General features: G+C 38.4%; 1 protein-coding gene across 1 annotated transcript; it reads left to right on the top strand.

Annotated features, from left to right (window-relative positions):
• The first annotated feature begins 63 nt into the window (after nucleotides 1-63).
• On the top strand, nucleotides 64-23,008 carry LOC131779794 (uncharacterized). Its single transcript, XM_059096388.2, has 18 exons — nucleotides 64-657; nucleotides 1,359-1,494; nucleotides 2,711-2,847; nucleotides 4,313-4,445; nucleotides 4,568-5,615; nucleotides 6,011-6,084; nucleotides 7,820-8,051; nucleotides 9,131-9,248; nucleotides 9,533-9,807; nucleotides 10,478-10,551; nucleotides 10,766-10,814; nucleotides 11,178-11,228; nucleotides 11,325-11,459; nucleotides 11,948-12,636; nucleotides 13,036-14,312; nucleotides 14,622-19,482; nucleotides 19,856-20,617; nucleotides 21,224-23,008. Exons 1-18 carry the CDS (start codon nucleotides 326-328, stop codon nucleotides 21,935-21,937), a joined length of 11,097 nt encoding a protein of 3,698 aa, XP_058952371.2. The 5' UTR covers nucleotides 64-325; the 3' UTR covers nucleotides 21,938-23,008.
• The last annotated feature ends 287 nt before the right edge of the window (nucleotides 23,009-23,295 follow it).

The following is a 23,295-nucleotide window of genomic DNA, read 5'->3' as shown; positions in this document are numbered from 1 at the left end:
GAGTGCTTTATATGCATGACGTCATGACGATGTGATTCAAATGTGGAAACTTATAAAAGACGGTACAAATAGAAACGAAGGAAGTTCATAGAAACGTTTAATCCTTACAGCTATTGAGAAAAAATTTCACCTTAAAGTATGCTTTTCATCGGGAAATTTATAGTGTGAATTTAAAAGATGAAAAGTTTGGTGTGACCTAGATTTGTGGCAGACGAGCTCAAACTTGGCTACTGTGATTCGGTTGCGAAGACGGGAAAAATGGGAGGAATGTTCACCGCAGGAAAACAAGAAAGACAATTTTACTAGTGTTTTGACCGTGAATACCATGACTGAAGGTAAGGTTTCTTCTTCAGATGCTTTTTCTCCGCGATCAAAGAAGGCTTCCGCGGCCGAAGATACGCTTCAAAACGGAGACATGGATGGAGCAGGCGACATTAGAACGTTCGAATTTGATGAGTGCTCGGGAGATTTTGGAGTCGTCCTTGAAAATAAAGATCCTTGCAGCCCAAGCCGTGCAAGAACTGCTTTGGGAAATATACGAATCGCTGATTTATTGCCGGATAGTAGAGCAAAACGGGATGGAATGTTGGAAGTTGGAGATAGAGTAATGGAAATAAATGGACGCGATCTATCTAAAGCAAGCCTGGAGCGAGCAAGGTAAAACTCGTAATGTTCATCAAAGTTTATAAAAAACCGCAACAGGTACTTTTTTCATGTAAGGAAGCGTAAATGAATTAACGCCGTCATAGTCAGGCTTGTTTACAAAGCTGTATTCAAAAGTTTGTATCATCTATAACCATTTCTCCCTTGGGTGTACTATTAGAATCTGAAATCAGCGATTTAGGGCCATTGCGCTTTATCAGAATGCAATCTTGCGAATTGTCCGACATTAAATCATTTATTCACTGAACTTAAACGCCAGAATATCAGTACCAATGGTGGTGTAGAGGATGATTGTCTGTTGTTTTGAAATAGGGATCGTTTTAGCGCCATTTATTTGTGTTGTATTGGCTTGCATTGTGTGACCTCTTTGTTTACGTTTTTTATCGCAAACCGAGAAAGGTGTTTCTGTACTTAGCATACTTTTCTTGGCATTTGCGTTCAACGCGTGATAAGAACTAGACTACAAAGAAGGCCATTAATTAATAATTTCTTTTCTCCTTTCAAATTCAGCCTTTAAACAGTAATTTCCAAAAGAGAAATCACTGAAATAGTGTCGCTAAAATTAGAAAAGATGATTTTGTTGTGTATTTCATTTGCTATTCACAAACAATATTTTTAAACGTCTCGGTTTTGAGATAAGCTGATATTTGAATTATAAACGCGTATTTAATATTAATTTGAGTGATTTGTTTCAGGTGGTACTTAGGAAGTGCATTGAGGAGTGGAAAATTAAAAATGAAAGTTCTCCGTGGTCCTGCTGGGAGAAACATTACACCTGTAAAGAATGGTGTTGTTCCAAGACTTGAAAACATTTCTGAGAGTTCTGGATCTGTAAGTTAAATGCAACAAATTTTTATTTTGACTTACTCAAGTTTGACCCTACCATCAACAAGGCAGAAGAGTAATTTTGTTCTATTACTGTTATAAACGTTTGTTTTAAAAAAAAAATTATCTAAAGATTGATTTGAGTTTGAAATACAAAAGTCAACTTCAATAGGATTTTAATTCCTTCTTTTCTACTGTGAAATTTTTAAAATTCTTTTGCAGATCAAGAGCAGAAAAATAATTTACCATTTATCACCTGCAATTAACAGATTGGTGAAAGTGCTTGATCTTAGATATTCAAAACAGAGAATTTTAAATATTTTAATCAGTCAATTTTGAGATGTGTTCTTCCTTGTAGCTTTATACGATTCCTAACTTTAGATTTGATAAAAGTAATAACTGTTGAACAGGTAGTCTGATTGTGCTTGTGGAAGAGGTGCTGAGAGGGATTGTTGTCAGCAATAGTGACTGATGTTTTGACCTTATCATCTGCTATAATAGAGGCCTTTTCTTGTTTACACTCACCTGGACAAGTAGACTACACCATCAACTGTTACCCCTGGGTCTAGAACATTTATTCGGAAAGTGCTAGCCTCAAACGTGTACTGTTAGTAATAAGTGTCCCTATGTTATTGCTTACCCTGACTGAAAGCAGGAATTAATGTAACCTGTAACAGACTAGTGTCTCTTCAAGGGGTAATTTTTTTTAGATATAGTCATACTTATGTCAAGAAAAATGAGATATTGGCTCATTAAGGGAGAATGTGGATATTACAGGCCAGTGAAGCTCAGTACTATATACAGAATTTAACTTTCACTCATTATAACTTGTTACTACACTCACTTTACAATTGGTGCACATGCAGGAAAATAATTGATATTCTGAGCAATAACAATATTAGTAAATTAAACAACATCCTGTCATTAATAACTTATTGCACCAAATAATTTATGAAGTTAAAGCAAAGACATATTTTGCTGCCTAAAGTATGGTATACACTGTATGCAGATATTTAAAGACTTCAATAAAATTACTGAAAAATTGGGTACATCCACAAACCTAAAACTATTTCATATTTCCTTTATCATGTCTGAAAGTGATATGAAATTGTTATGTAAAACAACAAACGTTTGTATTTTAGATAATTTATTATATTGTTTTCATGCCATGCATTTTTTGACAATTCTGTAAGAGTGTTGTATACTTGATATTTTATTGCAGAAAAATAGAGTAAAGAAGATACATATTTTAAAGGATAGCCGCGGACTTGGAGTACAAATATTGATGAAACTCAACCATGAAACAAGAGAGAAGGGTGTCTTTGTGTCTGATGTGAGCCCTGGTGGAGCTGCAGCAAGGTACAGTATTTCACTTGTATTGATTAATGTAACTGTCAGTAATGGTTTACAGTTTAAACCAAGTGTGGCATGAGATTCCAAAAGTTAATTGAATTTTTAAACTTTTATAGTAATTCAAATTTTACATTCATTTGTGCATGATTTTTAGGTTTGACACCAAGAGAGTACAATTTTTCTATAATTTATCAGATTAACAAAAAAATCAACCTTTTTTTACAGAGAAACCTTCAATTGACATGTTAATATCAAAATTAAGTATGGTAACTGTTAGTTGAGCTTGTTTTGGAAAATGATGGGGTAAATTTACCATCCAGTAATTAAAGATTTACAGGAATTCAGAGTTTCAAATTTGATTTTAGCAACTTCATTTTTCAAAGAATTGATTGCAAAGTATTTAAACCTGACCTTGACCTAGTTCAAGCACAAAGTTAAGACGTCATTGTTTCATGATGATGTACTCAATATTTTTATATTAATCAGAAAATACTTAGTTGCATGTAAATCAGTGTTATGTAGTATAAATAAACAGTCTTGGATTCTTGCAGATGCAATATTTCAAACTTCGAATCAAGAAAACAAACCAGTGACAGCCAAGACAAAAAACTAAATAGACTAAGAACTAAATATCTAAAAACTTAATGTCTAAAAACCAAATTCAATATTGCATGCGCTTACAACCCAATAATTTAGGTAAGAATGGAGGTCAGATTTAAAGCAGTTTAACCCTAAAAAATTAACCCTCTGATATTTATCATTTGTATTATATTTCTTCCCATAAATGTAAATTTAAGTAAACAACAGAGGTAGAAGTTGAGATTTACACATTGCATTACATACAAATGATAACTACCCGAGCTGCATTTGAGTCATACAAATAGTTCAAATTATATATTATTGTAAAGTAAGGAAAATAGATCCCTTGTTTCATAGATGTATATATGTAGTTTGTATTTTCCTTTTTTCTTTTTTTCAAGATGAACTATTATCATTCTTAAATAGGTCTGGATAGAAGCAGATATGTAATGACTTTAAGAAAATTAACGACACTTTTAAGATAACAAAAAACATATTTCAACAGTCCTTCTGTCATCTTCAGTTTGGAATGATACAAAGTACAAATTAAGTTAAATTTAAAGTGTGTAACAAAATGCTGATTGGACAAAACAAACAACAGAAACAGAACAATATGTGCATTACAAGGAAAGTTTTAAGTTAACATGATAAAGTTGGTGAACTGAACGGGAGAAATCTGCTCTTAATCACCAAATTTTAATCTTTAAAGTGTCATCAATTTTCTTAAAGTCAGTCTTAATAGAGAAAAACAAAAATCAACCTAGTTTTAAATAATTCCAAGAGGAATTGTTGTTTTAATCCACAACATTACTCTGAGTAAATGATCAACTTTTATGATATTACTAATAAAGAAAGTTTAATTTTAACTGAAAATCGATTTCTTTGTATATAGGGATGGTCGCCTTAAAGAGGGTGATGAGCTGTTATGGATCAATGGCCACAGCTTAATAGGAGTAACACAACAGGAGGCTGTTGACTTACTAAGAGCATCACCAAAGCTGATTCAACTAGTCATTTCAACTCAGGTAACAAACAATATTCTCAGGAAAAGTTCCCTGGCAGAGAGACTCTGTATTAAGTATGATGTAATCTGAATACTGCAAACCATTATCACAAGTGCTAAAGTTTTATTTCTGTTTTCTCAAAGGTAAGGGGGTCTACTTTGGAGAAGAAGGCAATGGCGTCAAGATTGAAAAAAAGTTCTTTGGATAATGTAACAGATAGAGCTGGAATGCAGGGTTCAAAAAGCCTTCCTCAAGCAAAATCTGCAGAAAGTTTAGTGCAGAAAGGAAGAAAAATGTCCTCTGATCACATGGGAAAGAAATTCAAGGAAGCAGATAAAAAGTTTGAAAAAGGGACCACAAAGTCACAAGATAAAGTTTTGCAACAATCAATGGAAAGTAGTCCTTCAAAAATAGTAGAAAATTTAAATCCACAGAAAGATAATCAAATTGGAGAAACTGACTTGCAGGATAAGTCACATAATGAAGGAAATCATGCTCTGTTAAATGGAAATGAACAAGAGCTGATTAATGGCAGACACTGGTCTTCCTCATCTGATGGTTCTAATGGACAAGGAAAGTCAGACACAAAGGATGTCTTACTTTCAAAAGGAGAAGAAAGCTTAGAAAGTGAGCCAGTTACTTTAGAGGATAAACCACTCTCCAAGGGGTCTTCAACAAAATCTTTATTAGGAAAGCTACCATCTCTATCCCCTCCAATTATAGATGCCTCAAAAAAGAGAAATTCACAAAACCTTTTCTTGAATAATTCACCTTCTAAAGAAAAACCAACAAAAAGCGGAATGCGCCTAGAACCTGGTCAAATTTCACCTTCCCTGCCAAGACCTCAGTCTCCAGGAGGTATGGGAATTGCTTTCTCTGCACGATATCTGGGGGATCCCCCTGCTAATGTAATGACTAAAGCTATGCCCACACCCCAAAATTTTGTGGGTAGTAATGATCGGGACTCGCCCCAAGCAAAGAAAAAGGGGAGTAATGAGATCTCACCAAGAAGAACCAGTAAAACCATGAAAGAGGAAGTTGTTACCATTGTTCTGGTAAAGGGAATGAATGGAAAAGGTCTTGGGTTCACTATTGTTGGAGGAAAAGGCTCACCTCATGGTGATATGGCTGTGCATGTACGGAATATTCTCCCTGGTGGAGCAGCAGAAGCTGATGGAAGGATGAGAAAAGGTAACTTGTTATTCATTCTCGAAGAGGAATTTTTAGAAAATTGGATTTTAAAGTAATTTTCAAATTCTCACCCCAACAACTTTGGAAGGTTATTCAAATACTGTTACAGTATAATTTTGTTTTTTATTTCACCCTTTAACTCCCATGAGTGACCAAGACAGAATTTCTCCTTACAATATCAATACAATATCAACCAGATAAGTGATGAGAATAAAGAAAATATATCAATTTGGAGATAATTAGTTGATCCAATACTAAATTCTCCAAACTAAAAATTATAAGAATTGTTTTGCTGACAGTAAGGAAAATTACAAATTTGATCTGGGAGTTAAAGGGTTCAATTAATAATCTGCCTACCAAATTAATCTTTTTTGTTTATTGCTATCAAATCAAAGGTGATGAGGTGTTATCAGTCAATGAAACATCTTTTGAAGGGTTCACTCATCAACAAGCCCTGGACACCTTTAAGGTAAAGAATAAAATAGAGTTTAAATCTTTCAGAGGTCAAAACAGGCAAGTTTTGACCCTTTCACTCCTAGAGGTGATCAAAACAGAATTCTTTCGATATCACTACATTTTCAAGCAGAAAGGTGACCAAACAAAGAAAAACTATCAACTAGTGGATACTGTTTGATTTGATACCAGATTTTTTTAGCTAAGGTTTTGAGAAATGTTTTCTCAACAGTGTGGAAATTGAGATTGAGCCCTTTGGAGTGAATAGCTTAAGAGGTTACTCTCAAATGCTTGAACTCATCTGTGATTATTTTGGGTTGTATAACCAGTGTAAGTTGATAGAATTCTCAGAATACAGGAGAGATTTGATAAAAAATTAAAAGATTATAACATGATTACTTAATTTGTCCCATACCCAGTAATTATAGCAACATAAAAAGTAGATTTAAGCTAGTTCATCACGTTGTGTTAATGAAGGTAACTACAAATAACAAAATGATATTTTTTTCTGTTAATCAATAGCTTAAAAGTTGATATTATATCGTTCTGTTTGAGAGAGATGATTTATCTGACTTTAGGAAAAGTTGAGATAATTTTTTGTTAATTCTAGCTGACAAAATACTACCTTTTTGTCTATTTAAAGACAAATCAAGAATTATTTTTGCTAACACTCACTAGAATTGTTTCTGATAAATGTTTAAACTTCAAACATTGTTATGAGTTTCTGAAGATTACTTTTATTATTGAATTGAATTCACTAAATTAAGTGTTTATCAAATATTTCACTTATTTAAAAATGTTAGGCCAAGTTTTTTATTTTCCAAATTTATCAGTCCAAAGTTGACATGATATTGGAAAAAATAAATTTAAGCTATCTTTTCTTCATAGCCAAAAGTTAGTTTGAAAATCAGCAAGAAGCAACTTTATTTTACTACAATTGGAAAACTTTATATTGATGAAAAGTAACCTGATCATCCCCCCAAAAAGTACTGATTTGTTCAAATTCTCTGATCACTGAATCCAAGTTAATCATTTTCACACGTAATATAAACTCAAGTAAGTATTGCTTACTCAAAAATTTGATATGATATATCTTCTTATGTTTGGGGATAAATTTACATGAAAATTGCTGGCTATTGTTCACAATTCCAACAAAATAAAGTCATTTGTTTGTTCCTGGAGAAAAATAAATTCTCCATGGCTTAATTGAATGCATTACTACAATGGGTAATGTGTGAAATTGTCTCTTTAATTAAAATAGAAAGTTAAAAAAATAACTGTGAAAATCTGGGGATTTGAGCACAGCTAAAATATTTGACAAATCACTTATTCTTTATGTTCAATGACACAAGATATCTTTCTGACTGTGGGCTTTCAAATGCTTCTATTTATGATTAAATATTAAACAGTACAATGTTCACCTGCCCCTGGGTTATTGATCAAGTGCTTTATCAAAGCAAACAAAAGAATATTGCTAACACAGATTGAACACAGAGGAAAACTTTATCAATTCATTCAGAGTCACAGTTTAAAATCCTCATTGTTGAGAATTTGTTTCAAAAATATACCATTTTTGGCAACTTTGTTCTGACTTTCAATTAGCAGTTCAAGTTCAAATTGTTGGAGAATAAAATAGTTCCTATTTTAAGCTTCTCAATCTGTTGTGCTATCCATTACTAAAGTTTACTCACCAGGTGAAAGTTATACTGACAATACTCTCTGTAGCAGTAAATAGTATCCTTGGTTTGTAGAATCTTCGCCGAGGAATTGTAACTTTGAAAGTGCGGAGAAACAGTCCTGGAGCTCCAAGTGTATCAACATTTACAACACCCAGAAATTCACCAGGAAGATCTCGTCGAAACAGCAGAGATGTGACAGCAGAGTCAACCAGCTCCAGCAATTCATCATCTCCAACAATGTTTCGAAAGCTGCGTCAAAAACGAAGCCAGAAAGACAAGATCAATGAAATTGTTCTTTATAAAGGTGTGTATTAATTTTGTTTTTGTCTGCATATCCTTTAGTACTTGTGAATTTACAGTTTTGTTGAAGATAACTTTTGATTTGTGATCCAAGCTTCCACAAAATAATTGTGTTATTGTGTTTTAATTCCTCAACACTTTCAACAAGAATAACTTATTCTTTAGACCCTTAATTATTATTTTAAAAAACATCTATAAATTAGTTCCAAAATTATACACATTTAAGTTTCATTCCATGGTTGATAATTTCTCTGAAGGATATTAGTCTAAATGCTCTGTGAGAGATTTAAATTTAGTAATTATAGGTTAGCTGCAGATTGTTTGTTGTATCAGAAATAATCATTGAAATGATTATGAAAGAACAAAATTTTATGTCCAATTCTAAAATTTTTGACTGATAATTGGTTCATAAATATTTTGTTGGAAAAATATTCTGTTAAAGGGGTAATTGATAGATATATTTTTCTCAGTTTATGGTAATTATATTATTCAAGAGCAAGGTCAAACTTCACAGGGCATTATCTAAGCATGTAAGACAATGATTTATTATGAGCACACACAAAAAAATTGTCACTTTTGAATTCACCTCACTAGAGATTATCATCGTTACCCATCACTAGGCTTGTTTTCTTGGTCTGTACTTTGAGTTACAGAGCAAGTGTTCCCACTTGGATTTATGGCCCAAGCCCGATGCACATGGGTTATAAATCAGGAAGAAAAAGACAAATTTCTGTACTTTACAGTATTTCTGAATATAGAGGGCTTTACAGTTAAATGCAGCCCACTAAATTGACCAATCATAATGCACATACAAACTGAAAGATACACTTAGAATTATATTATTAGGCAATCAAGACTAAAGAATTCTCTGAATAAAGTTTGATTCAGATGTAGAGGACATTCCCCTGTATTTCATTTTTGTTCATGAAGTAAACTTGTTCTGCCCTACAATTATCAGCAGAACATAGGCCATACTACTTTGAAGTAGCACCCAATAATAATGAGGCATGTAATGCCCTTAGAACCAAATTCATTTATTTGTTCAGAGGCTTGTGAATCAGTTGATCTTATTTGGGCTTACAGAACCTGGAAGCAGTTTGGGAATTGGTCTGGGAGAACAACATCCATCGACTCAGATACCTGGAATCTTTGTTCAATGCATTATTCAAGGAACACCAGCAGATAATGATGGGAGATTGAGGTGAATTGTCTATTTGTTTTAACTGAACCCTCCATTGACGTCAGCAGAAGGTCAGCTACTTAAATCAGGCAAAACAATAAAATATTTGTCTTGATCTGCGACAAATCTCAACCTTTTGCTGGTTACTGTTTTTTTTTCCTATGGCTGGCTGAAAATAACTTTGGAAAAAACTGTAACATAACACCTTAATTGGGTATTTCCTGATGGTGTTAACTTATAATTACAGGAAGTTTTAGTGCTCACAATTTGAAGTTTCCTCAATTCTTTTTTATTTTTATTTACAGAAAAGGTGATCAACTCCTTGAAGTTAACGACAAGAAACTAGAAGGACTGTCAGTTGAAAATATATACAACATTCTGGATAAAACCCCTCCAGGAAAAGTATATTTTAAAGTTGTGCAGAACAATGCATCTGACAAGTTACCTCTACAACTTAACGATGAACTCACAAAGCTTCAAAGTGAGCGTCAGTTCCTGGATAAAAAGATGTCAGGGAAATCAAAGAGTTCAGGAACTGCGTCAACACTCTCTGGTGCATCCGAAAGCTCTGAGTCTTGTGGTGAGTGGTTTGAACCCTTTCACACCTAGAGTGACCAGCATCATATTTCTCCTCATAATATCACCCCTGAATCAAACATTAAGGTCAGGAGAATAAAGGAAATGATCATCAACTAAGCAGCTTTTGCCTGTAAAGCTTGTTCACCTTGTTAGGACCCTAGGAAATGTATAGAGAACTGTATGGAGAATTTGCATACTAATGTTCTAGGGTGTGGAGGCTTTAATCAGTGGATGGTTTATTATTAGGCAATTTAAGCCCTGATCAACTGTTAGCTACAGATGTATAATAGTGCACTTTGCATTTGAGTGTTGGAGAACCAAAGCCAGGGTAATCACAACTCAGAAAGAACGAAAATACACAAGGAGGCAGTGCAAACTCAAGGTGAAAACAAGTAAACTGCTGAAGGACAACAATACCTAAAATACTGTGATCAAACCTCTGTAGAATGTCTGCTTATAAAGGTTATCCACGTTTCTGAACATTAGAGTTACTGTTAAGTCTTGCCAATAATCATAGATGTGCATGAGGCATGCATCAGAAAATGGTACTCCTTTTGGATGAGAACATTTGTAACTGATGGTCCTGCACATGTTTTTCATGTCCTGCTTATCTGTAGGTTATTCCCTTAATTTACTTTTTCTTTGCGTTTCATTTGTTTTTTACATCTCAGGCAATTTGGCAAGTCTTTCCTCATCTTGTGATCTCCTCATTCCACACTCTGTCGAACAAAACAAGAAAAAGAAGGTAAATGTTTAATGAATGGTGATTGTCTCTCTGAACCCTTATTATTGTCACTAATTAGTAAATTATGACGTCTGTCTTATAAGTTATTGTTTCTCTTTACAGGGACCAAAATACTTTACAATATAGTACTATACAAAGCCTGAAAGGAAACATGAACATTTAGTATTGAAACTTAGTTTTCCAGTTTAATATTTCTGTTCCATTTTCCTATCAGTCTCAAACAGTTCAAGAGTCAGACGACGATGTTTTCACTCATGAACCTGGTAAGACTTATTTTGAAGGCACCTGAAGTATTCATCTTAAAAAAATAATTAACTTAGACAAACAACTGTTGAAATAAAGATAAGTCACATTTGAGGTTAAAGCGTCTTCTTGTGATAGGACCAGTAGCATTTGTAACCAGAGAACAAAATGGTGAACGAAGGGATAATCAAATTGAGTGCCAAGTGTGATCACTGGTATCACAACTGTTGTTCCCTGCATTCCCTTTGCATCTTCCCTCTTGCCTTCCCTTTATATGCCAACTAAACAGGTCATAAGACCAATTGCAAAATAATTTATGTGTTTATTATTAATGATATGAACTTTTTTCTGACCATGTCGTGTTCATTTATTTATTATCACAGATTCTGCCGAATTTCTGGAAGACATTTACACAATTATAAAGCAACCTACTGGTAAGCCAAGTCCTCAGATAAACTTCGAATAGAGAGGCTCATCAAAACTTTCCAAGGAGAATCTCAACTCACCACTGTGGTTTTTTTTCTTGGTAGGTGGACTGGGCATGGGTGTCACAGTCGACAAGTCTCGTGGGAACACCATAGCTGAGGGCGTGTCAATTAAAAGTGTAACTGAAGGAGGGTCTGCTGCTTTGGCAAGAGGCTCTAGGGGAGTGGGGCTAAAACTCGGTAAGTATGATTCTTTTCAATGATTTTCATCGTTCAAATTCCAAAAATTACAAACTTAGAGAACTATCTTCAGTAAACTACACGGCATGAAATTTTGTGCCTGTCAGGGTAAGTGCAGATCACTCTGGTACGTAGAATTGATACACCAAGGCTTCTACTTTCAGTAGGATGTGTCCCTTGTAAAGAGGACTTGAACACAGATTAAAGTGAAATTATCTTCGGATAAATCAATATTTGTGACTCCCGAATGGAGGTTTCCCCTGGATAAAGATAGCCCTTAAATATAGTTGTTATAAAGAGACCTTGAAATGGAAAAGGAAAGAACACAACTTTAAGATGAAGACTTGGAAGACAGTCCGAAACAGATCCTATACGTAATTTGGTTTTATCAACTGAATTGAAAATGTTAATTAGCCACCGTAAAGGGTGTCTAAAGCTGACGTTTGAGCGTGAGTAGACAAGTTTACTGATGATATGATTTTTTTAAGGAGATCAAATTATCGCAGTCAATGGCACCCACCTCAGAGGAATGGACCAAGAAGATGTGATCAAGATCTTCAGAGATCTACCAAGTTCAACACAAATGAAAATTAGAAGGTCCAAGATGAGTCCCCAGGGAATGGACTCTAATCAAAGAGCAAACAAGAGTAATGAGCCATCAGACAAAACTGTCCCACAAGACCTTACGCCTCTTCCCAAACCTCCGGATAGTAAGCGAAGGTCGAGTCGTAGGGGTAAAGTTAAACCTGGGACACAGGAAGAAAGGTCACCTTCATCTGACAAAACTGATGAAGTACCATCCTCCGGGCGTGTAAAGGCGAAAAATGAAAGCGATACTCCACGTAAAGAATATATTGCAGAGAAAAAAGACCATAATGGAATTAAAGATGTAAGAAGCTCTGACAAACAGGAGAGAAGTAAGAAGAACGAAGAAGAAGAAGCACGAAGTACTAAAAAATCACCGTTTAAAGAACAGATTAAACCAGTCGCAGATGTCATCAGCACAAGCAAATACTTAACAAATAAGAATTCAGAGAAAGTTAAGGACCAATTGGGGGACAATCTGATAATTCCGTCTGGCTACAGGAAAGTGGAAATAAACATAAAGAAGGAAGTTAACTCCACGCTTGGTCTTTCTTTGGTCCCAAGCTATGGGAACCTTAAGGGATATTTCCAGGTAATAGCAGTGGAACTGTTATCAGTGTACATGATTGTTAATGATTTCGGAAGACAGGTGATACTTACCATGCTTCGTACTCTCACTGCCCATATTCAATCAGAAAAACTGTGCGTGTGCAGCTTAACCGCTGTTTTAAGCCTTTAGCACTAACTATTTTCTCTGTGAATCCTGTTTTATGTCCCGTACATGTCCATGGCTTAAAAAGAAAGTAGCACCAAATGCGTATGATTTTGTTAGCTAATGGCTTCGAATTCGAGTTTTACAGCTATAAAAATGTAGAAGAATTAAGGAATCCAGAGCAAAGTGTTTCACGAAAATAGTTTGCCTCCCAGTTAGATCAGTGTTTTCCCCGCGAGTTAAGGTTGGTATTTAAGGTATGTTGTGGCCTTTTTCCAGATTCGTAGACTACAATCTGGTATGGTGTGTGCTCAAGATGGACAGCTACAAACTGGCGATAAACTTGTTTCAGTAAATGGCGTGTCCTTGAAGGGTGTCACTCACTCGATGGCATTGCAGTTGCTCAAGAAGCCAACCGAACTTGTCACGTTTGTGATATTACGGGAAGGAGAAGATCCTCAGGAGAGAGTTTCAAGTCCTGTTAGTGAATGGAAGTCCGATTTATCATCTGGTCAAAATTATACTTTGGCTCAAGACAGCGGAATACACGGCGAGCTATCATCGTCGTCGAGGAGAGAAGAGGCCAAAACTTTGCCCTGCGCGGAAAAAGCTGTATCTCCTAGCAAGTCTCAGTGGAGCAGGGAATTGAAAAAATTAGAAAGTCGAGATGAACCTCATTCAAGAAGTAATGAAGATAGAAATATTGAAGAGGATATACCAGAACTGCCTTCTTCACCGCCACCCCCGCCATTACTGGATGCAGACGATCTTTTAGAGAACGATCTGTCTATTGCTCTTCCATCGTTTTCTCCCCCTCCTCCACCAGTTCCACCACCAGTTGACGATGTCTTGCCTTTATCACCCATTCCCGTTGTTTCTCCACCGCCTATTCTTAGTCCAAGAATGAAGGAATTCCTGGAGCAAGACCCCTTCAGGGCTGATCGCCATGAAAGCAACAACATACAAGACGACGAGATCTCACCAGAATCCAGTATTAACCAAGCTTGTTTCCGTGGTAATAAAACGGGTACGGGTTGGGATTTTCAGTCTTTGCTTGATGCTTGCAACGATTTGAATACAAACGAAAACGATGATGAGTTTATATCTGGACAAACTACCAGCACAGAAGCTACGTCGTTGTCAGGAAATTGCAAACCTAGTTTACCATCAGAGACTATGAAAACAAAGGACACTTTTTCAGAGAAATTGTTGGAGACGAGTACAGGATCTCCTGCAGAGGAAAGTGGCCACGAACAACAAAACCTGGATTTGGAAAAACTTTCAGCTAAACCTAAATTTGGAGTCGATAAAGGTCTTCTTTCCCCGGTTAAAGGCCCCAATACGAAGAAAATGACAACACCATCTATCATTAAACACAAAATAGACGTTGATGTGAAACCAGTTGCTGGTAGAAGAGATGAGAATGTTCCATTTGCTATTATCTATCAGAAGAAGTTTAGAAACCTTGGCTTTAAAGTGGACCTAACAGAGGAGGGGAGAGTCATTGTGTCAGATGTTTCATCATTTGGCCTAGTAGGAAAAGATGGGAATATCAGGTAAGAATAATGAGAAACCGAAGAAGGACTGTTTATCATAGTTTGTTTTGTTTCACATGGCGCACTGTTTGCTGCTTGCTTTTCTCTGCTTACTTAAGACGTTTTTTTTTTTGCAGCAGGAACAAAGCAAAATAAGATAAATCCCTTTACTTGCTTGCGATAGGTGAAAATGGTTTGTGAATGCTCAAGGTAGAAATAGGTAGTTTTAGGATATCGATAAATCACTGTACTGCGGAAATTCACCCCTGCATTATATCATATACTAGCACGTGTAGGTTACGAAAGCGTCTTGTCTGCTTTTCATTTCAGGGTTGGAGATTTTCTTTTGTCCATTAACGAGACCCCCCTAGAAGGAATGGCCTTTGAAGATGTCCAAAATATGATCAAGAACTGCCCAAGGGGAGATGTGAGAATTGTGGCCCAAGCCGGACCTAAACCACCGAAGCCGACAGAATTACTTGAGGAGACAGTCTCATCTCAGAAGGAAAAGGGTGAACTTGACGAGATACCTGACAAAATGAGCTCAGCAGACCGGGAATCTGTACCAGATGTTTTGTCAAATGTGGCAGCCTACACACCTTGGGTGGACATCTCTAGTGAGCTTATCTCCCTGAAAACATCAAAAACTTTTAGTGGACCAGTTTCAAACTTACCTACAACAAATCATATACCAGATACTGAAGAAAGTGTTACTTCTATAACTCTGTCCCAAGAGCTTACTGATGAGTTAATTGCAGCAGAAGGTTGCGAAGGCAGTGAACTGGAAGGAACTGAATTTGATGATCTTCCTCCATCTAGTCCTCCTCCACCATTACCGACAGATGACGCAGAAGAAGAAGAAGATTATTCAGGTGAAGTACCTGAACTGTTAACGGAAGACATTGTAGAAAACTTATCTTTGAACCCACCAGCCAATTTTGAAGACTTTGTTGACGAAAATCTTGAATCTGCGTTATCTTTCGATTCTGAAGTGGAGGAAGCAAACACAGTAGCACCACAGCCTCCGCAGCTATTCAGTCAAGATGCACAATCACCCCCCTCATATCCTGTTCAGAAGAAGGAGTATTTTAATGGAAATTCCGATATACCATCCGGTTCACAAGAAAAGCAGAAACAGCTTACTGAGAACTTAAAACAACAGGCACCCATGAAACCTCCTAGATTGTTTGGAGATAATATAGGAAACGAAAGCATTCATAAAGAAGAACCCTTGGAGCTCATGAACAATTCTTTTGTGCAAGATGCAGCTGCTTTGGAGTCCCTGTCGTGGAATGGACAGGATAAAAGTCCAATCAAGCCACCAAGTTTGTTTGATGACGAGCTTGAAAGTCTCCCAAGCTTACCTAGTGGTCCGCCACCTCCTAAACCAAGAAGACAAGTTATTAGTCAGGACACAGTTTCCTCGACTTCTTCGTCGCCACTTCTTTCTTGTTGGTTTGATCGGGAATCATCAAGTCATTTACCAAATCTTGAAAGCACGAATCTTATGGCAGAATCTGGATTATCTTCCCCCTCTCATGAACATACTTCCATATTTGGTATACCAGATGCTTTTAGTGACGCGCCTATTCAGCTACTGGATGATTTAGATGATGACATGTCGAGTCTTCCTCCTGCACCTCCACCACCTCGCTCTCAAGTCAACATGTCATCTAGCTGGTCTGTTGAATCTGATAAATCGGTCCCATCGTCAGGTGGAGAGACACAACTTACACACATCACCAGTCCTCTACCACACCCTGTCAAACCAGAACGAAAGAATTCCAAGAAAAGGACATTATCCTTGCCAATCAGATCAAAAAGAGGAAGCAAAACATCGGAGCAATCTGGTTCCTCTGGTAAAGGCGATGAACTCCACGAATCGCCAGCTTACCCAAGTCAGGTGGATTTTGTTGCTCCTATAACTTCAAGCGATGATAATCAAGCCCATTCATTGACGCATGATGAGCCACCCGAAGATGACATGGAAAGCTTACCCCCAGCCCCCCCTCCACCGAGGATTTCACCTCTCACAATGGAAAGTTTGGAAAGTTTTGGAGATGGTTTACAAGCTGTGAAAGTTAAAACCAGTCCAGGGCATTCAGCCTCTGAAGGAGATAAAGCCAAATCAACATCTGTGCATGCATCTCAATCCTCTCCAAAGAAAAAGAAGAAGTCTTTTCGAAGAAATGTGATAGAGATGGAGGCTGAAGGATCCATACCTGAATTTAGAGGCGTGTCCGTTAAATTCCCTGTTGTACACGAGACAGACCACGCAGCAGACGGTTCCTTGAAGCAAGATGTTACTCCTCGTGAAGATGAAGTTGCGGTCACAGATTCGTCTGATGCAATGTCCCCACCCCCTTTGCCTCCAGAAATGGAGCTTTGGTCAGAGGCGGGAGCAGCAGAAGCAGAGCTTGCTTTCTTGGATCAGATATTGACTCTAGAAGATTTGTCACACTCTGGCAGTGAGCAGGACAGTGAAGGAGGAAGCTCACCATCCTCCAAGCCACCATCATTGTCCACGGAAATGTCAAATCTGGACACAAAATCCTCACAAAGTAAGGAAGGATCAACAGTTAATACGTCACAAGAGACACATGGCCACACCTATTCTATGATGTCAACAGAAGGCCTAGGCCAGACCAACATCGCCTTTTTATCACTAGAGGAATCTTCAGACACGGGCTCTGGTGGAATACCTGATTTGGAACCCATGAACTTAAGTTCGTCGATCAATTCGACAGAAGCAAATCCAGAGTCAGAACTTCATTATCCTCCACTTGATTTGAAAGGGCGAACAGAAAGCAACGCAACACATTTCAAACCAAAAGATAGGCTACTCAAGCAACCAACTAAAGGTGAAGATTCGGCAGAGAATTTCACTAAGCAAAGGAGGCCAGCTCCTCCTATCCCTTCAAGACCTCCTGGTAAGACGAGTGGCGCCCCTCGAAAATCACTTCCAGGGGGTATACCTGTGCTTCCCTCTAAGCCTGATGTTAAACTTAGAGCAACTTCTCCGCCACAAGAATCAACGCAGAAACTCAAGAAAGAACAAGAAAGACTATCGTCTCCAGTGAAGGAGAAGACATCGAAGAAACTGTTCTCAAGAGGCCATAAAGGTAAGGACAAAAAAGCTGATCCCGACCATCTGCAATCACCGGACACCTCATTTGACGCCAATCCTGTCGGACGTGAAAGATCGCGATCCTGGACCAAGAAGCTGTTTGGCTTTCGCAGTAGAAGTAGAAGCAAGAACCGAGATAAGCCAAAGGATAGAGAGAACAGGAGTCGATCTGTGTCACCTCCAAGAGGATTATTTTCCAGATCAAGGAGGTCCAGTCCACCTCTCCCTCCACCGACGACAAAAAAAGATCCTTTGGGTAAACAAAAGAAAGATGCTGGGGAAAAAGACCCGGTTCATGAAGACGTTGAAAAACCAATATTCAATGAAACTAAATTTCTCTCACAAACATTGCCATCTACTTTTAAATCAAGTGATCTATCCACACAGATGAAAAACTATGTAGAAAGGAACAACAACAACAAATTTGGTTTGTTGACAACAAAAGACGAAGACATGAGGCCTGAAGTGGCGACAAATGAAATAAATTTTCAACAAGCTGAAGATGGCAGTTCAATAGAACAAGATGAATCTTGCAGTGAGAATGCTGATTTGGATCATGAAGAGAAGGAATATGAAATTGATATTGAAGGTGTAAGTTTGTTCACTGACGATGATGATGTGACGGAATCTCATGTTTATGCGGGTGTGGATACATCCCTTGCAAACAGGCCACCTTCCCCGAAACGTGAAAAACAACCGAACACTAGCGCCGTGATAACAGCTGAATATGAGGAGCGTAAAGCCGTCAAAGATAACTTGCCAACGAAATCTCCTTATAAACCTCCTGTTCCAAAAAAGCCCACTTTCCTGAAGTCTGTCGGTACCCACAGTAGACAACAACAAGAAACTATGGACGAACTTAAACAGAAAATTAGCAAAGAAAGAATGAAAACGTCACCATTAATAACTGAGGATCTTGACTCTGACACTGAAGTTAAAGCCATTGAGGACAGTAATGTTTTGCCATCGCCTGGTCCACCAAATTTTAAGGCTGTACCACCTCCGCTGGCAGTACAAGCCAGTTCAAGCCTTGCTGAGAAGGACGACTTTAGTACAGCACCACATTGTCCCAATTCACCGGGTCCTCCTAGATTCAAACCTCCCCCACCGCCTTTATCTTTGAAGCCAGCCACTGTACAGAATGATACCACAGGAGATGAAACATCAGATTCTCCCGTATCCCCGGGTCCTCCTAATTTTAAGCCAGCACCTCCGCCCATAGATTTGCTCGTTCAAAACAAGAGCATTGATTGTGGAAACGAAGACCTGCCAAGAACAACTGGTGCACCTACTGCCAAACCTTTACCTCCAATTCCTGTTCTCGGTAAAAGTAAAAAACGAGAGGACGTATTTCCAGCGGAACAGGGTGCTGCAGAGGACACTTATGATGTAGTTGCGCCAGCACTGCACAATGAAGAGCCTCGAAAAACCAAACCGTTACCTCCAGTCCCTACTGACCTGAACCTGAACACTACTGGTAACGCCTACAAGCTTACACTGTCAAGACAGAACGCTCAGGAAGTTGACAAAAATGAAGATTTGAATAACCCTGAGATATGGGAACAAAACACTGATCCATCACCTTCACAAATTCTCCTGAATGAATACAATGATTATCCACAATTGTCACAAGGAGCAGAACCAGTTGTTACACAGAATGTCAGTCATGAGGTGAATGCACATAGTACCGACGACTTCGATAGTTCAGACGTTTCCTCTGAATGGGAAGATACTTGCAGTTCGACTCAAGAATATTCGGGCCAACCTTTGCCTGGTAATAAAGTGGCTAGAAGTGCTAGTTTCTCTGCTGGAGACGTTCCTATGCAGCGTCCCTCTATTATTGATGTGGAGACGAAGCGATCAACTCCTGTTACCAAGCGTCCCCCTCCTTTTTTCCGTAGAAGGTCGTCCTCTTTACCTCAGCTTCTTGCCGACTCACTCACAAGTGAAGCGTCTGGAGGAAAAGTTGGGCAGCCGGATTACTGGCACACCGGAAACCTTCAGCAGCTTATCGACAGCAGGAACCAGGAGGAGGATGTTGAGGAAGGAATACTAGAGGTGCAGGTGAGTATCGCTATTGTAAAGGTTCAATTTGTCATAAAAAGTAATCTTTGCTGTTACGTGGATCGAAATCTTATTTTCAAAAAGTTAACAGGAATGGAAGAAGGAGTGACAGGGTAATGGATGGAAGGAGTGAAATTTGGGTCGAAATAACAACTCGAAAATGGCTTTTAACCATTTCCGAGTTTAAAGTAGGGATTGGTTTAAGTAATTTCTTTCTTGTGTTGTGAACGTGGAAAATGCTTGGTGTGTGATAAAGCAAAACTATTACCTTAGGAAAATGAAATCGGTGTTTAATGACGGACACTAACTTTGTTCAATCTTTTAAATCAGCAATGCGAAGATGGCTAATTGATTTATTTTTCCTTGATTACAGCTTCTTAAAGAACAGAAATCTATTGGCTTAATGGTCGTGGGAGGTCTGGACACCCATCTAGGCATGCTGTATATAAAAAATATTCAGCCCAACTCTCCAGCCGCCAACTGCAACCGACTCAGAGTTGGAGACCAACTGTTACAGGTCAACGATAATTGTCTTGTGGGAGTAACTCATAGTGAGGCTTTGAACATTCTTAAGAACACACCACCCCTGGTGAAACTCACTGTGGCAAGAAAGAAGGATAATGGAAGTGATAATATTGAACTAGTGGCAGAGGGAAGGCGTGTACCAGATGCTGAAGAACCTATCGTCTCCTCCGCCCGTGAATCGAGCACAATTTCAAAGACTGCGTCAGATCTGCCCCTAAGCCCACCTCTTGACAGGGGCCAACGCCCTAAGTCATTGATAAGCCTTTCGTCCTTTGGGGCGTCATTTAATAATGATTCCTCTCCGGCCTCTCCATCTGGTTCGTTTGATGATTCTGATGACTACATCCCCGCCTACCTGGAGCCAGAGAGCCCGACACTGACCCTTCGTCAGGATGACGTTCCTGTGACTATTATTGATGGTATTCCTGGTGAGTATGACTCCACGACAACCGAGGATGAAGAGGAAGTCAAACCTGTCACTAAGAGCGTCACTTGGGCGGTCAGCAGTGACGACGCTAAGGTGTTTACCGTAGAACTCTTGAAAAATGGCCATGCAGGCTTGGGACTGAGTGTCACTGGGGGAGTGGACACACCTCATGATGACATCATGGTGAGTATCAATGTCGTTCCTAGTATCACCCCTCTCATCTCGCACTTTCTTGTTTCTTACTCGAAAACTTTTGTTGGCCAATCTGAATAACACGTTAACCTTTGTTCGTTGCTTCCTCATGAACGCCTTGTTTATTATAATTCTGTATTCTCGCGTATGGTTTTCTAATTCCTCCTTAACAGCCTTATCGTTCTCCTTCTTTTTTCCCTGGCACTTCTGGTTCTTCTTTTCCTACAGCACTCCTTTCTCCTCATCTCCTTATTTTTCTGGTTACTGTGTTCCATTCCTCACGCCCGCCTTCTATCGACCTTTTTCCATACTCCACTCTTTTCTGTATCTCCTTTTGCAGAGTGTGACACTTTACCGTCTTAATTCATTCCTTCCCTCTTCCGTTATTCCCTGTCTCGGTGCAAGTGACGTGCTGGCGGGCGCCGGCTAGAGCTAGAGCTAGAGCTTAAAAAGCCTTGTCGTTGTCACTCTTTGTTACACGGTGGACTGTCAATGAGATAAATAAATTTTTTGGAACCTTAGAGTGCTTTAAGTTAGCTCTATAAGCCATGTGGTAGTAAAATCGTGAGCTCTTTCCGACCGTCTCTTTTTTTTTAGGTGCGGCAAATTCTCTCCAACAGTGTCACAGCTGACAATGGACATATCAAGAAGGGAGATATCCTATTGTCTGTCAACGGCAAGTCCTTCAAAGGATTGACAAATTTAGAAGCCTTAACTCTTCTCAAAAACACTCCTGAGCGGGTTACTCTTGTAGTAAGCCGGCCATTAGGACACAGACAACAATCTAAAGCGATGACTCTTCTTCGAAACAAAAGTCCTAACAAAGAAATTACCTCTGATTCGGATGCTTGGCCTACGAAGGAAGAATTGACTAAGAAGAAAAACATGGCCAACTCAAACAATACTACACCGCCAACCCTAGAGAAAATTCCATTAGATGTGGTCAAACATAATGGAGAACACTCCACCTTCGATCGTCTAAAGAAGAGATTCTTCTCCAATGGTGGACCGATAAGACTGCAAAAAGTGCCTCATGGGCCCTCTGTGACCGAATTAACGCTCGAAAAGGGGGCCTCTGGATTAGGGTTCTCTTTGGGTGGGGGTCAGGATTCGCTCTATGGTGATGCTCCGATTCATGTGAGGTATGTGTTCAAGGAAAGCGTGGCCGGGCGGAGTGGTGCTCTGAAGCCTGGGGACGAAATCATCGAAGTGAATGGACAAAAGGTTGCATACATGGCGAATGTGGATGTACTTGAGCTGATTAGAAAATTGCCATACGGACCCGTAGTTATGAAGATAAGACGGAAATAACACAAGGCGTGGCTGTTATTTATTTACACAGCTGGCCAATCGTAGCACGAATGCGGGAAAGAATCAAACAAACCGCACGGTCAGAAATTACAAGACGCGCCTAGTGCGCGAAAAGAGAAGAAACCTTGTTCACAATTGAACTCAACAACATTATTTAATTGATTACCGAAATTAATCTGAAATACCATAAGTTTACCTCACCTCGCTTGCCTGTTTGGTCCAGAAAACTCCCGCCAACCTCTCAAACAATCAGATTCAAAACGAAAACCAACTTGTTTTGCTCGAGTTTTATTCGTGCTTCATGCTGTACATGCCTACCACAAGGTTTATGGCACTGTTCACCTTAATCTGATTGGTAGTTTTGATAGCGTATGATTTGGTTCACCACACTCCATTGAAAAGCAATCTATTTCAGAACCTGATTGGCTGGGAAACGTTCTGGCTTTGATTGATTCCAGCAGTTCAGATATTTTTAACCAATCACCAAGCTTACCTATATCGGGCCTAAGTGGGTGCATATGCACGTCGTTGCTGGTAGGTTGTTTGGGTGAAACGTTTTGCCGTGACATTAGAGTAAGAGGTAGAATACTGCATCTACTGATCTACTGCATTTAGTACTGAAAATCTAATTGATACAAAGTCAACAATTTATTTGTTTTACTGTAATTTAAATGTTGACTTTCGCTGATTCCAATAAAAAATTTACCATGTGAGATCTTCGTAATTTTTATAGATGTCTTAACTACACGATAGGACTAATTTCAATTGTATATACTTTCTGAGAGAAGTGCCCAACCATATGCAATCAGATGGATACATGTCAACGTGCTTTTGAAAGAAAAGGTAGCACTTTTTACATTAGTTCTCAAAGCATTCATGTAGTTATAATTTATTCGGACTAAAGTGTTACCTCGTTATTTCATTGGTCATTTCAGTAATAATATAATCTGTGAGAGAGAAATTTATATTATGATCAACTAAGGGTTTGTGCTGGGTACAAGCATTTCATCTGTGCCAAATATTGTACATCTTATCAATGAATAGCTGTAAATAAAATTATTTAATTTTTTAGATTTTGTATTCGTGATTATTGTTGTATTCCTTTAGGAGGCTGATCTAGCCTGACATCCTAACTGTGATTCTTCCAGGATAAGCAAGGGAAAAATTTCCCTTGCCGAAAGAGTTTGTCATTCAGCTTGAGCTTATCTCCATTGCCAGGTTACCCCCGCTTCCCCAGCATTTGGCCCTTCCCCTTCGCTCTCTTTCCTTTTGACCATCCTCACCCCCTTGGTACAAGTTTCTTTCTCTCCACAGCCTTTTGCCGTTGTAAAACTTCATAAGATGGCAAGCTACCAGCT

This window comes from Pocillopora verrucosa, chromosome 4, assembly GCF_036669915.1.
Source record: "Pocillopora verrucosa isolate sample1 chromosome 4, ASM3666991v2, whole genome shotgun sequence".
In the NCBI taxonomy this organism is placed as follows: domain Eukaryota; kingdom Metazoa; phylum Cnidaria; class Anthozoa; order Scleractinia; family Pocilloporidae; genus Pocillopora; species Pocillopora verrucosa.
This window is presented reverse-complemented; position numbering and strand designations above follow the sequence as displayed.

Coding starts and splice junctions, on each gene's coding strand:
- LOC131779794 (XM_059096388.2), top strand. CDS start 326: ATGACTGAAGGTAAGGTTTCTTCTTCAGATGCTTTTTCTCCGCGATCA. Junction 9,808..10,477: donor CGAAAGCTCTGAGTCTTGTG/GTGAGTGGTTTG, acceptor TTTACATCTCAG/GCAATTTGGCAAGTCTTTCC. Junction 11,229..11,324: donor AATTATAAAGCAACCTACTG/GTAAGCCAAGTC, acceptor TTTTCTTGGTAG/GTGGACTGGGCATGGGTGTC.